Source organism: Meles meles, chromosome 4 (genome assembly GCF_922984935.1).
Source record: "Meles meles chromosome 4, mMelMel3.1 paternal haplotype, whole genome shotgun sequence".
Taxonomy (NCBI): Eukaryota; Metazoa; Chordata; class Mammalia; order Carnivora; family Mustelidae; genus Meles; species Meles meles.
The window spans coordinates 87855631-87872737 of record NC_060069.1 but is presented as its reverse complement, the minus strand read 5'-3'; the positions used below and the strand labels follow the sequence as shown (position 1 = coordinate 87872737).

Below are 17107 nucleotides of genomic sequence, written 5' to 3'. Positions count from 1 at the left end.
TCTGTGTCAAATAAATAAATAAAATCTAAAAAAGAAAAATAAATACATCAAAATGGAATCCTTAAAATGTTCATTTATCCAGAAAAAGTAAATAAAAGAGAAATAAAAGAATGAAAAACATATAGAACAAATAAAAATCAAACAATAAGATGGCAAATTTAAGTCATAGCAATAATTTACCTAAAGATAAAGATATAAAGATATTAAATAAAGACAGATTATCAGGTGGATTTAAAAAATGCAATTAAACAATACACTGTGTACAATAAAATCATTTTAAATATAACATAGGCGGGTTGAAATTGAAATGCCTATAAGAGATATGCCATGCAAGTGTTAATCAAAGGAGAAGTGGCCATATTAATATGATATTCATCTGATATTTAAATATCAGATAAAATAAATTTCAGACCAAAGAAATTTGCTAGAAACAAGGAGAGACATTAATAAAGATAAAAAGATCAATCCACCAAGAAAACATAATGATCCTGAAGGTGCACAAGCCAGTTTTACCTATAATGTTTCTGCCAGTACCTTCAAAATTCAAAATTCATTTTTGCAAGCTCCTTCTTAAATGTGGTTGATGCTAAACATCCTTTTGTCTTTCCTCCTTTATCCTCTCTTTTCCCCATCACTATCCTATTTATTTCTATTAAATCTGGAATCTCAGACTGAAATCTCCATCATTTTAACCAGACTTTGTGACTCTTCCATTCCAGTGTTTTTGACATAAAACCCTCAGCACTATTCCTGGTGTGGTGACTCTACACAAGTTCACGTTTTCCTTTCACAATACCTCCTCACTGGTCTCTACTCTTTCCAGTCCAAGTTACCTGTCCTAAGTGCAGCATTAAAATAACTATTATTACCTCCCAAACAAAACACCTGTCCTGATTTATCAGGTTTTCTGAACTTTGCCTACAAACTCTCACTGCTCCATTTGTTCCAGTCCAGCTGGATCCAATGGTCCCTGAAAAGGCCTCCATGCTTTTCTGTCTTTGTAGCTCACTGACCAGAATGCCCTTCTTCCATTTCCATCTGGAAAAATAACTTTCAAGGCTCTCCATCATGAAGGTGGTATTTGCAGGCATTGAGCATGAAATGTCATCCTCCTCACCAGACATACATATTTTCTTTAATCTTCATAAGAGATTGTACCTTCCTTATGGTACTTACATATTCTGCCCTATCTCTATTGATTTGCATCTTTGACTTATCTCCCCTGAATAGTAAGTTCCCAAAGACACCAATATCATCTTTATCTTTGTACCCACCAACGGTGCGAAGTAAAGTACACTGTGCATATTAAAGCTTTTTTTAAAAAGATTTTATTTATTTATCTGACAGAGAGATCACAAGTATGCAGAGAGGCAGGTGGGGGCGGGGGGCAGGGGAAGAAGGCCCCCTGCTGAGCAGAGCTCCTGATGCAGGGCTTGATCCCAGGACCCTGAGACCATGACCTGAGCCAGAGGCAGAGGCTTAATCCACTGAGCCACCCAGTCACCCCCATATTAAAGCTTTAATAAATATTTGTTGAATAGTTTAAGACCCAACCTTCTTTCTACCAAAATATTTCTTCCCTCTTTTCTTCATCACAACTTTGAATTTTTATTATTCAAACCTAAAACATTACTATTAGTTAAACTCTTTATCTGTCCTAGAACATAAATGATTCTATGTACAAGAAAGTAGTTTCCTTATTATGTAAAGCAAAATATACATAAATGTATTTCTAGTATATATATGCACTTGTATAAACCTTATATGTACATAATTTATAGATGTCTGTTTAGATTTTCAAATAGCATTCTTAGTAAGATCTCATAAATATTGACATTGAAAAGTTGGGTTAAGGGATTAAATACATCCTTAAAATAACTGATTTAAGCTTTCTTGGTTTTGTAACTATAAAAATTGTTTATCCAAGCAACATGAATAGAAAGAGACCTGAAGTATTAGAAAGAATATACTTTTATCTAGCTTGTATGCTGAGTTTTCACTGACCAGAGGCCCCTCCTCAGTTGGTTTCCACAGCTGCTTGCCCTTGCCCAGACCACCTCCATCTGCAACACTGTGAGCCCAGGAAACAAAATCAGTTTATAGTACTGACCCAAGCAAAATGTAATTTTGAAAATGCAGCACATATTTAAAATGTGTGGTGGATCCCAAAACCATGATTATGTTTTACTCTAACACTCAAGACTATGTAGAACACTAATGCTATCCATTACTGCAATTAACTGTACACATAATTATTTTTTACTGCTAATTTTACACCAGTGAATTTCCATTTCAAGAAAAACATTAGCATTTGTTTCTAATTAAATATTTATTGCTTATGTTTTACAGACCCGACATCAGGTTCTTCTTTAGACTGGGCTTACAACATGGGCATCAAACACACATTTGCCTTTGAACTCCGAGATAAAGGCAAATTTGGTTTTCTCCTTCCAGAATCTCTGATAAAGCCAACCTGTAAAGAGACCTTGCTAGCTGTTAAATTTATTGCCAAGTATATCCTCAAGCATACTTCCTAAAGAAGTGGCCTCGGTTTGGAATAAGCCAATTAATCCTTTTTTGTGCCTTTTACCAGAAAGTCAATCTTCAATTATCCTGAAATACAGGGTTCCACATTACATGAATAGGTCCCTCTCTTGCTCACTTAAATCCTATGTTATTTCTTTTTGCTTTTATTTACTCTTAATAGCATCTTAACAAATAGCTTTAAGTGAAAGCTTTCAACTTCCTTTCTTTGCTCCAAATGAAGTTCAAACCCAGCAAAAAGTATATTTTGAGTATTTTGAAACATGATATACATCTGGTCACAGAAAAGAAATGAGAGCCTTAGGTTTCTCCAGAATCAGATTTTCCATATGGCTTCATCATTTCATGTACTAATATAATAAAATAAACTGTATTCCAAAATGCATCTTCTGTTTTTCGATAAACTATACTCTCCACATTTTTCTATTAGCATTAATAATCAAGCATTAATGTGTCTCATGCAGTCTGTTAATAAGAAATATCTTCTATTCAAAAACATACTTTGCCTGCATATATATTTCTTTTTTTTTTTTTCTTCATGGGAAGATTTTTTTTATTTTTTTTTATTTTTTTATTTTATTTATTTTTTCAGCATAACAGTATTCATTGTTTTTGCACAACACCCAGTGCTCCATGCAAAACGTGCCCTCCCTATTACCCACCACCTGTTCCCCCAACCTCCAACCCCTGACCCTTCAAAACTCTCAGGTTGTTTTGAAACAAGATGGGATTGGGAGGGAGACAAACCATAAATGACTCTTAATCTCACAAAACAAACTGGGGGTTGCTGGGGGGAGGTGGGGTTGGGAGAGGGGGAGGGGGTTATGGACATTGGGGAGGGTATGTGCTATCGTGAGTGCTGTGAAGTGTGTAAACCTGGCGATTCACAGACCTGTACACCTGGGGATAAAAATACATTATATATTTATATAAAAAAAAAATTGGAAGGGGAGGTGAACCATAAGAGACTATGGACTCTGAAAAACAACCTGAGAATATATATTTCTTTTTAATAGAAGGAGACATTGTTTACATCTTCGCAATAGCAAAAGGATGTCCTAGCAGGAAATAAAGTAGTTCATACAGAGATGAATCTCAGTGCTTCAAACAATTAATCCAGTTCTCTTCAACATGACATACATTAAATTAAAAATAGTTTAATTTAACCTGCCATAATCCAAGGAAACTACCTGCCAAAACATCTCTCGGTAGTTACTGACACAGCCAAGACAGTCTGGTCAGATGTGAGCCCTGCACTCATAACGGATGGGAAATAAAGTCTGGAAATGTAGTACAAGTGTAAGAGAAAAAGACATGTTGAGCAAGGACAATCAAAGTAACTTAAACTTTTATACTGCTTATAGTCCTATTGTTTAAGATAGAGTTACAAAATATCTCCCCCTACCCTGCCTCCAGCACCATGATTTTTCAATACCTCATCATATGACTACAGCAGTATCTACATTCTAGAATTTGAGGGACAAGTAAAGAGTTCCTTGACTTCCTATAAACTGACATCTCATAACACTGAACAAAATTTTTGAAGATCCTCCATGATCCTGAGAAACCAGGTATATAGATAATGTGGGACATTCTTCATTAATCCTATAGGGGGTTCTAAAAAGAAAGAATGCCATCAAATCTACAATGTGGTGAATATTTCTGATAGTTATGAGGTAGATAAAAGTTTCCTGTGGGGGGGGGAAAAAAGTTTCTCATACAAAATTGTCTAGAGGAAACCAACATAAACTAACAAAATTGCTTTACAGGTATGGGGGGAAAGGTGACAAAAGTCAAGAAAGTAAAAGGCAAAACGGTGCTTATGAGATTACATTGCCTCTTATTATAAAACATAATATCTATACCTAAATATTTAGTATTCAAAACTGGCTCAGAAAATGGAAATGTAAATTTATTCCATCAAACTTACCATATGGCAATTATTCACTCATTCACACTTACTCAACTGAGAAAAGACTAAGAGAAATTTTAACCTTAAAATTTACATAAATAGTTCTAATTCCAGTGGGTCTTTAGATGGAGGAGGTAAGAAAGATAATCCCAACTGTTGCCTATCTTCTGTGTTCATCCATTATTTAGATTATAAAAGACACAAAAGTTTTATATACCATTTTATTTCAGTTATTATGTAGTTTAATATTTCTTTTCTCAGAGAAAAATTACTTGAGTGGCTAAAAATCAAAAATCCTAATAAGACCATTCTTTATGGTAATTAATAGCTTTTGCATGACATCTCAGAGTATTTGCTTCTTTGACTTCATAGGAATTGTAAAAATATGTGAAGAAACATATATTAAAATTTTAAAACTAAAACATCATTTTATTTATGGAAAAGTTTGAGTAGTCAGTGCTGTAATTCTTCTCTTGTCATTTCTTACTTATCAGTAAAAGGATTTTGTACCCAAATTACAAGTTGAGCTATCTCTTACAATATTCCTGACAATATGTCTCACCAAGAAAATCTTCTAAATCCTCGTTCCTTTTCTAGTTTTAACTCAAGACATACTGTTTAGTATTTTGAGAATTTATTATTTAATGGCATTGGTCTAGTGGCTAAGACCTACATCTCCATTATATGAGGAAATGAAGCATCTCATGGATTATTTTCACTAATGTAAATAAATGAGTTTCCAGCGGACTTATGACTCCAAACTGCTTTTAAAATGTTGTATCAGAGGTTCCCTCCCCACATCCTACACAATGTATATCTTCTAAAACTATGTAAGTGCTCACTGGCTAAATAAACTTTAGGTTTACTGACAAGAGTTTCTGTTTTTCATTTAAAACAAACATCTATGCCTGATTTTCTTTGGATTAAAAAAATTAATCCCAGAGAAACTTAGATCACTGAGAATACACAAGTTTTCTCTGTTGTCAGACTCTCCCCCAGCACCTTGTTCTCATAAAAGAATAAATGATTTTGGTCATTCCAAATGGATAGATGTTGGGCTTTCCTGAACATGGGAAAAGATCGTGGACAGACGACTCTTCTTGATTCCACCACATGGTTCTCTCAGTACTATAAACTAATCTCCTACTGTTAATATAGAATATGGACTGATTCCAAAAATCTGCAGTGAAATTTGGTAGTATTAAACTAATATTGGTTTCCCAAGATACAAATAATACAAAGCAGCAGCAGTAAGCAATCTTAGTTGAACACTCATTTATATGAGCATCTATAAGAAACAATGGGGTCCAGAAACTGTGCCTGACTTTAAAAACTTTCAGTTGTCCTCTAAAATCTATTCTTCCTTCTTCCGTAGTAATAGGTCTCCTAACTCTGAACTGGCACAGAGTCACTCAAACAAAATCTTAAATTCAAAACTTCCCTTTCAAAATGAGAAGGCTTTTGAACTGTTCTGGCCAGTAAGTTGGAAGAACAAACATCATGTGGCAAAGTCTAAGCAGCTAACTTCAAAGACCTCTGGTATATATACTTTGGTCCTTCTTCTCCATCCCTCTTTCTTTCAGACTGAAATACAACTGTGATGATTGATACTAAGCAACCACCTTGAACCATAAAATGCTCTCAAGAACTGAAGCAAAAAACATGACAGTAGAAGCCTATGCTCATGACAATTAGCATAACAGTTCCAGACGTCCTGGGTGGAAACCCTTGGAGAGTAATGCTATGTTATATAAAATTATGGAACTAGAAATCAGAAAGTTCGGATGAGAATTTTGATATCCAGTAAGACACAATCATCTTTTGCCTGCCCTGCTTATCTTCTAGATATTTGTTAGTATTTGAAATACTAAATGCTCACCAAGGGAAGCCACTAATTTCCATTTTGTTTGTATTTGGGACAAAGCACACTTATCTTAAAGAGAGCTGGGTTAGGTGGTTTCCACTTGAGGTAGGTGTTGGGTGGCACAAAAACAATGGCTCAACTGCTGCTCTCAAATTTGGTTCCTCCCCAAGGCCCTGCTACCATGGGAAGCAAAGTGACGTGCGCATGTGCATATGTACATTTTCCTGTATGCAAATGGATTTCAACAAATTTTTACAGTCTAAAGGTCACTGATCCTCAAATGCAAATATTAAGAACAATAGAAAACAAAATCCAACATAATTTGAAAAAATATTTGCATATATCAAAGTAAGTATTAACTTCAACTGAGAAAAGTCAGAGTTTGTGTAGTAATTTGCTTCTTTTTTGTTGTTTGTTACTATGAATTTTTGTTTGTTTAGCAACATGCAGAAGAAATATACAAAATACCTAATACATTTCCAATTACCAAAATCAAGAAAACTAAATATCCTAAAATTTAACAAAATTATTAAAGCCTGCCAAGTTATTTGTTATGTGGAAGTCCAGGAGCCTAGTAGAGAAGTTCCAGCATACAAGTGGAGCAAAAACACTTCAGTCTGGACACATTGGAGAGGGTAAGAGGAACAGTTTTACTTTACCCATATCACCTCACCTACAGGGTGGCACAGCTCAACCCCAGAGGGCCCGGCTGGTCCGCAATTTTCCCCACAGAGGAAAGGGAGAGAGTGTATATGAGCACCTGGCTTCTACAGCTGTGTGGGATGCTGCCAAAGATGCCCATTTATCTCTTGCCTCCAGAGTACTGAGTGTTGAGCCATAGGACAGGAAAGCAATCAGCGGTTGGGAGGATGGCAGCCAGGGTTTAAAACATATCTAAGGGACATGGATGCTGCTAACCTTATTAGGAACTCATCATAAGGCCCACCCATTAGTCACTGAGACACCTCACACGCCTATCTCCCATCTAGCTCACAAGCACCACAGTGCTACATGCTCACCATACACAAACACCCACACGCCATGGCAGGCTCCCTGTGTGTGCTCCCAATAGCAGGGAGAACAAGCTCTGGCAGACAGCCAGTGAACATGTGCCAAAAGCTGGCTTGAATCTGCAGGCCAAGGAGACACCACAAACTTGAACATTTAGCTCTGCCCTTGGAAAAGTAAAAGGGAGGCTAACAGCACCCAGCCTGGCGCACTGCAAAATCAAGACAAGGCATACAAGCTTAAGAATTCTGCCACTAGAGGGAGCAAGTAGTGTGGAACAGGCAAATCCACAGAAGGTCTGAAAACAACCTCAGAATCCCTAGCAAGACTGAAAGAACGTATTTCTTCTCCAAAGTCAGTCAACAGAGACTAGAGGAAGTAATTGCTACTTCAAATGTGAAGACAGCAACATAAGATTTCAAGGAACATGAAAAATCAAACAAACAGGACAGTACCAAAGGGTAACAATAATTATTTTCCAATAACTGACCCCAAAGACATGGAGACCTGCAACTTACCAGATAATTCAAAATAGCTATTTTAAGGAAGCTCAATGAGCTACAATAAAAACGCAGAAAGATAATCCCCCTGCAAAAAAAAAAAAAAAACAGGAAAACACTACATGAACAAAATGAGAAGTTTAGGGGCACCTGGGTGGCTCAGTGGGTTAAGCCGCTGCCTTCGGCTCGGGTCATGATCTCAGGGTCCTGGGATCGAGTCCCGCATCGGGCTCTCTGCTCAGCAGGGGACCTGCTTCCTCCTCTCTCTCTCTCTCTCTGCCTGCCTCTCTGCCTACTTGTGATCTCTGTCAAGTAAATAAATAAAATCTTTAAAAAAAAATGAGAAGTTTAAAAAAAAAATGAGAAGTTTAAGGAAGAGATAGATATCATAAAAACAGAACCTAAAAGAAATTCTGGAGTGGAAGAAAACAACAAATCAAATGAAAAATGCAATGGAGAGCATCAATAGAACAGACTAAGCAGAAGAAAAAAATTCATGAAATAAAGACAGGAACTTCAATTGAAATCATCTATCCAGAGGGAAAAGATTTTTTTCATGAATGAAAAGAGTAAAGAAAGCCAATGTGAATTATGGGATACCATCAAGAGAAGCAACTTGCAAATTACTGGAGTAGCAGAAAAGGAAAGGGAGAAAGAGGCAGAACCTTATTTAAAGAAATAATGCCTGAGAACATCCCAAATCTGGGGAGAGATTTGCCCATTCAAGTTCATGAAGCTCATAGGTCCCCAAATAAATTCAACTCTAAAGATATTCCCTAAAACACATTATAATAAAACTGACAAAAATCAAAGACAAACACAGAACCAAAAAAATCCTGAGAAGAAAAAAGCTTATCATTTATAAGGGAATCCCAATAAGTCTATCAGCATATTTATCCACAGAAAACTTATAGACCAGGAGCAAACAGGATGATATATTCAGAGTGCTGAAAGAAAACAACACCAACCGACTTTATCCAATTAAGTTTTCCCTGAAAAATGAAGAGGAGATCAAAATTTCCCCAGAAAAATAAAAGCTGAGGGAGTTCATCACCACTAGATCTGCCTTATAAGAAATGTTAAAAGGAGTCCTTGAAGTTGAAATGAAAGGACTCTATCAGTAACATGAAAACATGTAAAAATATACAACATACTGGTAAAAAGTAAGTATATAATCAAATTCATAATACTCTGAAATGGTGTTATATTAACCACTTAACTCTAGTTTTTTTAAAAAAGGTTAAAGACAAAAGTATTAAAAATAACTATGGCTATAGTAATTTGTTAATGAATATACAATATAAAAAGAGGCAAATTATGACATCAAAATCATATAAGATGGGGAGAAAGGGAATAGAGTTTTTGTATGCTATTGAATGTACATTGTTATCACTGTAAAAGAGACTGTTATAAGATATTTTATGTAATCTTCCCGGTAACCACAAAACAAAATCCTTCAGTATACATGAAAGGTAAAGAGAAAGAACCAAGGCATACCACTATGGAAAATCATGAATTTGCAAAGGAAAACAGCAAGAGAGGAAGAAAGGAACAAGGGAATCATAATAAAGCCAAAAAAACCAGTAATATGGCATCAGTAAACACTTACCTATCAAAAATTACTCTAAGTATAAATAAAGTCTCCAATCAAAAGACACAGAACAGACAAAAACAATCAAATGCTGCTTATAAGAGACTCATTCAGGTTTAAGGACACACAGAGGTTCAGAGTGAAGGAATGGAAAAAGTTAATCCATGCAAATGGAAACCATTTAATTCAAAATGGATTAAAGACTTAAACATAAGACCTGCAACCGTAAAACTCCTAGAAGAAAACATAGGGTAAAGTCTCCCTGACACTGGTCTTAGCAATGATTTGACACCAAAAGCACAGCAACAAAAGCAAAATAAATAAGTAGAACTACATCAAACTAGAAATCCCATAGGTAGAGGAAAAGGAATAATCAACAAAATGAAAAGACAACCTATGGAATGGAAGAAAACATTTACAAACCACCTATTTGATAAGGGGTTAACAACCAATATATAAGGAATTCATACAATCAATAGCAAAAAAAACCAAAAAAAAAAACAAAAAACGGCAATCCAATTAGACTGAGAACCTGAACAGACATTTTCCAAAGACATACAAATAGCTAATTAGTACACGAAAAGATGCCCAGCACCACCAATTATCAGGGAAATGCAAACTGAAGCCACAGTGACCTATCACTTCACACCTGTCAAAAGGACAAGAGATAACAAGGGTTGGTGAAGATTTGGAAAAAAGGGAATCCTTGGGCACTACTCGTAGAAATTGGTACAGCCACTGTAATAATAGAGTCCTCAAAAAAATAAAAATAGAGCTGCCATATGATCCAGTAATCCCACTTCTTGGTATATATCTAAACGAAATGAAATCAAGATCTCAAAGAGAAATCTGTAGTCCCATGTTCATTACAGCATTATTCACAATAGCTAAGACATGGAAACAACCTAAGTATCCATCTATGGATGAAAAGATAAAGAAGATGTGAGATACATATAATGTGGGTATGCGTATAATATAAATATGTGTGTAACATACATGTATATATGTAACATATGTAACATGAATGTCATTGTAATGGTATTCACATACATACATACATATACACTAGGCTATCACTCAGCCTTGAGAAAGAAGGCAATCACTATTTATGAAAACCCAGATGATCCTTGAGGGCATTACGCTAAGTGAAATAAGACAGACAGAAAAAGACAAATACTGTATGATAATACTTATATGTGGAATCTAAAAAAGCCAAACTCACAGAAACAGCAGAATAGTGGCTGCCGGGCTGAGGGTGGGGAAACAGGGAAATGTTCATCGAAAGGTACAAACTTCCAGCTGAAAGATGAATAAATTCTGGGGCTCTAATATAGAGCATGATGACAACAGTTAACAACACTGTATCATATACATGAAAGTTGCTAAGAGAATAAATTTTAATTGTTCTCACCACACACACACACACACACACAAATGGTAGTTAGGTGAGGTGACAGAGGTGTTAACTCTATTGTGGTAATCATTTCACAATATATACATGTATCAAATAGGTAGGGTGTACACCTTAAACTTACCCAATGTTTATATTATTATAACTGAATAAAACTGAGGGGAAGAAAAGAAAAAACTATGCAGCCCTTACAGATGCTGTGATATTTTCAACTGCATGTGTTATAATATTTTGAAGCAACTTTACATATTCTCCCTGAAAAAAATGAACCTACTGAAATGGGAGAAGAAGCAGTATCACTTAGGGAAGAAAGAACTTACAGGAAATAACTTAAATTCAGATTACCTCTAATTACAGAAGACACCTCTATTCATTCAACTAGTGACGCAGAAAATTATGACTGGAAGTCAAATTAGAAGTAACAAATATAACCTTCCAAATTAAAAACCACAATAAGGGAAGCCTGGTGGTCCAGTCGGTTAAAGCACCCCACTTTAGGTGACTCAGGTCATGATCTCAGGGTCATGAGATTGAGCCCCGCGTTGGACTCCACACTCTACACGAAGTATGCTTAAAACACTCTCCCTCTCCTTCTGCCCCCACCCTTGTTCATTCCCTCTGTCTCTCAAATAAATATTTTTTTAAATATTTTTTAAAAACAGTAAAAGCAACAATATCTACTAAATGGTGCAGCTAATATGAATACATTGCAATATTTCAAAGATTATGTCTTTACACTTCTTTCTCCTCTTTCACACAACTGTATGCTCATGATTAAAATACCAAGCCATTTTTCTGTAATGAGTAGAAATGAGTCATAATAGCATCTTGAAAATTTTGGTAGCATACAAGCTACTGTCAGAAATTTCTCAGGCAAAGCTTTTGGGAGACTCTCTTGAATTTCATTGTCACAAAATCCATTATATCAGGACAGATCTCAGCCTGCATGAGTAACATCGATCTAAGGGTTATAATTTTGTCATAAAAATTTATTCTCAGATGAACTTAGCATAAAAGGTCTCCGTCCAGAAAACAGGAATTGAAATGGATATATTATCACTTGAACTGCTTTTTTGTTCACTTATCCTTCAATTACAAGCCTTAAGTTCACTGGCGTCAAGAGAGGTTAAACCAGAAAAAAAAATGTGAAACAATTTTTGAAATATGTGAGGGAAATCTGACACTTAATGTTCCAAATGCATTATTATTGCTATGGTATCACTGAAGTGTGCTACTGATTCATTTTACATTGTGGATTAAATGCTTAAAAGACTATTCATGAAACAAAGAAAAAAACCCCAAGCATCATTTCATATATAAAAGAGATTGTAAGAACTCTGGGTTTTTTCTTGTTTGAAAAGTCTCCAATTTCTTTTTTTAAGAAAATCTGCTTCGTAAAACTTAAATTTCAAGAGGTAATTAAATTTTAATGGGGCAAAGACAGGGAAGGTGAGAAGGGTAAGTTTTGAGAACTGTAATCATACTGGCAGTAATGATCATATGAAAAGTAACATTGGCACAGCACTGGATAATTTAAAAATTACCCTCACATGCATGTCTGCATTCGATCATAGCAACTCTATGAGACTGAGTTGTGGGAGGCTATCATTATCACCATTTTATATATTAGAAACTTCTTCAGTGATTTGCATATATAAAGTTGCAAACTGAAACCAAATCTTCACACTTCAAAATTCAAATTCTCTTCACTACACCACACTGTCCAACAGTCATCACTTTTCTCAAAGGCAAAGAGAAAAAGAGGTTATCTAATTTCTGAGTCATCAATTTACGTTCTAGTACTCAAATCTTGCTAAAGGTATAATGACCCATTGGACACTCTTCTGGAGGGTTTAGATAAGAGATTCTCACACTTGAACATGTACAGGAATCACCTATGAAAGATTAAATTACATACAGCTGGGCCCTCCACCAGCTTCTGAAACAGTAGGTTTCCAGTGGAACACAACAATTTTGATTTTTAACAAGTTCTCAAGTAATGCTGATATTGCTGGTCCACAAGCCACACTTTGAGAACCACTGATAAAGAATAATTCTGAATTTTCTTTCTACTTTTCAATGATTAAGGCTTTTTTCAATAACTTTAGTGATCTTTATTGAAATATGCAGTTTATTTGCAAAAGTAACTTGCTCACGGGTTTTATCTTCAATTAAAACTGTAGACAGATCAAATAGATGAAACTGGGATATTTCCATTTCAATTCTTATCTTCTATAAAATTGTTTGTAAATAGCAAAATCAAGCATTTGAACACACACATTTCAAATCTATTACACATTAACACAGTTTACAAATATACATAAATAAAAAAGTATAACAAAGGGTCCCCACTTTAAAATTTTGTTGATTCTACATATTTTAAGATAACTAGCATTAATTTATTTTGTATATTTATATCTATATTTTATATCAATGCATTGAATTTTTAGAGTTTTCAGTTTTTATGTTAAATGTCATATCCAAGTCCATTTTTAGAACAAAAAAAATGTGACTTCCCCTGAGGGCCAGGTTCACTAGGGTTATATCCAACTAAGGAAACTGTTGTTTGGAAACTATTGTAAGAATTCCTTTGGCAATAAGCAGTAGCTTTCTTAATAGTAAAATTGAGCAAATTCTGTGAGAAGTATTTGTAGAAGTATTTTTGGAGCTAAGAACATTTGTTTCATGAAGACTAAAGGAAGGATTCCAGCTGATACAGTTCTCTGGCTGTCACATAAAAAGCTTAGACAGGGTAATGGGATAATATGAGGACTTTCTTATGTTCAGGAATCCCTTGATGTTACCACTTGACAAAGTTCACTTGTGTCCACTTCAATTAATTTTTTACAAAGGCAGAGAAATGAAGATAGGTAAGGAACACCTGTCTGGTCGTTTTGGCAGAAGACTAGAAAGAAAAGGGTCAAAAAGAAAAAAGAAATAAAATCAGATTTTCCCTAGAACTCCTTCCACAAACTCCTATCCTCTTCCTTCCACAAACTCTTATCCTTTACTAGAATTATATAGTCTGCCACTGAGCCCCCATCTTAATCCAACTGTCCATTTTATTTAGTCTACAAAAAGCAGACTTTGAGATGAAAAAGTCCTTGAGATGAGTCATCTTTCCTCAGACCTTAGATCAGGGCAGGCAGCCTCATGATTCTTGCATGTCCAGTATATCCCTTTTTACCTACTTTTTATAAACTTTGTGAAGGTTGAATATCTTGTATTCTTTTATCTTATTCTAAACCAAATATGCTTCTGATATACATTTTGAAAGACCACATAAGAATACAGCAACAATATTTGATTGTACAAGAGAGGTAATGAAGCATCCATGGACTATGAAGGTACTCAAAGGCAGATTTGAATAGAGACTTCACCCTAAACCCATAAATGTAAAGGTGACCAACTTTTCTAGTTGCTCAGAAATGAGGGGTTTCCTGGGACAAGAGACTTTCAAGACTAAAATCACTGAAAAACCTGGTTCTGGGGAAACTGGGACAACTGGTCACTGAGTTGCAATGAAATATTTCTCAAGCAAAAATAAAGAAATATTAGGACTCCCCCTCTCCCCTTCCAATTTTCTGAAAGCTATTTTCACCAGATAAAATATATTAAAATTTATTAGTAGTTATCACTTTGCTATTAGATGTTAAATACTTTATGTGGGCTATATCAGTTATTCTTTAAATGAACTCTTAGAGCCAAATGCCGTTTTAATCACTCCCATGTTGACAGATGCCAAAAATAGAGACACAGAGCAGCTAAACACCCTATGCAAGGTCATAGGGATAATAAAGAGTACAGCAAAAAAAAAAAAAAAAAAAGAGTACAGCAAGTGCTCGAACCCAAGCAGTCAGATTTTCAAATGTGCACACTGAGTTCTTTCTACTCAGTGGGCTCCTCAGACCAGCGACCTCAGCATCACCTGAGACTTAGTGAAGGAAACTAAAGTTAGACTAAAGTTGAATTTGTATCTCTAGAAGTAAATTTAAACACACTAAGTAAAAACTTAAAACTGAAACTCAGACAATGATTTCTTATAGCACAGGTTTGGGGGGGTCCTCAAAATATACCTATTTAGAACATGACCAAGACTATCCCTTTTTTTTTTTTTAGATTTTATTTATTTATTTGACAGAGAGAGATCACAAGTAGACAGAGAGGCAGGCAGGGAGAGAGAGAAGGAAGCAGAGAGGCCGATGCGGGACTCGATCCCAAGACCCTGAGATCATGACCTGAGCCAAAGGCAGTGGCTTAACCCACTGAGCCACCCAGGTGCCGTATCCCTTTTTTCCAATACAAATGAATCACAAAGCAGGAAAGACAGAGACCAAAACAGCAAAGAATTTTGAAAGAAACTTTGAGCTGATCTACTTTTTGTGCTGTTCAAGTTCCTAGCTTTCACATAAAACTGAAAATGGGAGGGAAATTAATAATTAGGAGACTTACTTATGTTTAGCACAGATTTAGAGTTTTGAATATAAATATAAATTAACAAGTATTTAATGTTCTTCTCAAAAACAGAATTTAGCAGTGATAGTCTATCAAGCACTCTTACCGAAAGCTGAAAACACAGCAATAAAATCTCATTCCCGGCTGAAACCAGACACACAAAGTCAGAAGCGATGAAGTCATTATCGTTTGCTAGATTAAAAACACTCAGTCTCAATAACAACTGAAACCCAGTTCAAAATAACAGCTTCAGTCTATCAGAGTAAATATTTTATGTGCCAAAATATGTTGGGTACACAGTCTATACCAAATTATGTGTTTAATTAGTTGCATTTCATCACATGCCTTTATATCAAGACTATCTCTTCTATATGACATGACTTTTTCTCTATAAAGTGAATAAAATAGTCACTAGAAACAAATGCATTTAGAAAATAAGGCCATAATTCTATCTTCAAAATCCCTGTTTAAATCTAAAGATTTTTCTCACTCTTTTTTTTAAAAATGCATAAATATATTATTTTTTCATTAAATTTAAATGGAATCCTTGAAAGCTTTAGCTTCAGGTATCACAACTGACATTATTAGGCTACAGTAGAAGGAAACTACATTTCTGAAGCTCTGTGCCAGGGACTTTAATCATTATTTTATTTAATCTCCCAACGATGCTATGAAACAAGTATAATTAACCACCATTTAAAGGAGGAAGCAAGACTCAAAGAATCTAAGAGAATCACCCATGGTTTTCGTCTGAGGAGCTGCATCAGGATTTGAACCCAGCTCTGAGACCCAAGTACAATGCCTTCCAAAGGTGACCATAAGTCCTTGTGGTACATCATTTAAGGCCTCTAGAGCTGAAAGTAAACTCTTCCCTATCTAACAAGTGACAGTTTAGGGATAGCATAGACTCACAAGGAACAAAAAAACAAAAGGAAGGCTTGATATTCCACCCAGCCACCTTAGGCCCCCATCTCCAAGCCACCATAGCCCATGGTAAAATGTAACCAGAGTAAATGGCACAGCTCTTCCCTAGTGATGAAAGGTGTTGGGGGAGGTGTGTAATGGCTCTTCAAAGTGCAAGTCCACCTAGGAGTTGGTCAGTATCATCCAGCAAGCCAGGGGCAGCAATTCCCACCAGTTATTCCCCAGCACAGATGATACAATGGCTCGAACCCAAGAGCATGGACCTAACTAAATATGTCTGCCTGCCCCAAAGAGCAAACCGCGAGGTTCTCCTCTTTATGGGTTTCACTGCATCTGTGGCTCTTATCCAGAAGTGCCAGGCATTCCAGAAACTGACATTTCCATACACAAGTAAGTCACCAAGCCTCTTCAAGGACACTACTAAATGTTAGTCATCCACCTCTTTGGCAAACACAGCATTTGAACCCCACTCAACCTCAATCCCACAATCGAGTTGCCTGCTTTAAGGTTGATAGATTTCAACTAACTTCTCAGACATTTGGTGATCAAAGAAGAGTAAGATCACATTTTAAAATGACATTTGCTTGGGGTGTCCAGCCTCCAAAAAGAATGTGTCCTAGGAGCCCTTTTCAAAATTGCTCTCCCAATTCAAATTTATTAATCAGACCCAGTCCCCTCATGGGGCCTTTCCAAAAGGCTCCAGTCCATGAAGGCTCTCCTCTGTCTCAACTGCTTCAAGAATGAGTTACCGCCTTGGTAAACTCGCCTCTGTGGAGGGCTATTCCAGAGCATGCATCTATACTGCCCAAAATCAGCCACTATTGAATGGACTTCTTGTTTATTCTCCATATCTATGACATAGTAAAGGATAAAACCAGTCCTGGCAGGTTGCTTCAGC

The 17107-nt window shown here is 35.8% G+C and overlaps 1 protein-coding gene across 3 annotated transcripts in view; it reads left to right on the top strand.

Moving 5' to 3' along the window:
- Positions 1–6199, top strand: part of CPA3 (carboxypeptidase A3) — a 35239-nt gene extending 29040 nt beyond the window's left edge. The window contains exon 11 of one of the 3 annotated variants that reach the window (XM_046001505.1): positions 6040–6199. In XM_046001505.1, the coding sequence (XP_045857461.1) occupies positions 6040–6044 (5 nt within the window). In that variant the 3' untranslated portion in view covers positions 6045–6199. Of the gene's footprint in view, positions 1–2349; positions 3112–6039 lie in introns of those variants that run through there. The other 2 variants (XM_046001504.1, XM_046001506.1) reach the window with 2 other exon arrangements.
- Positions 6200–17107: the final 10908 nt, after the last annotated feature.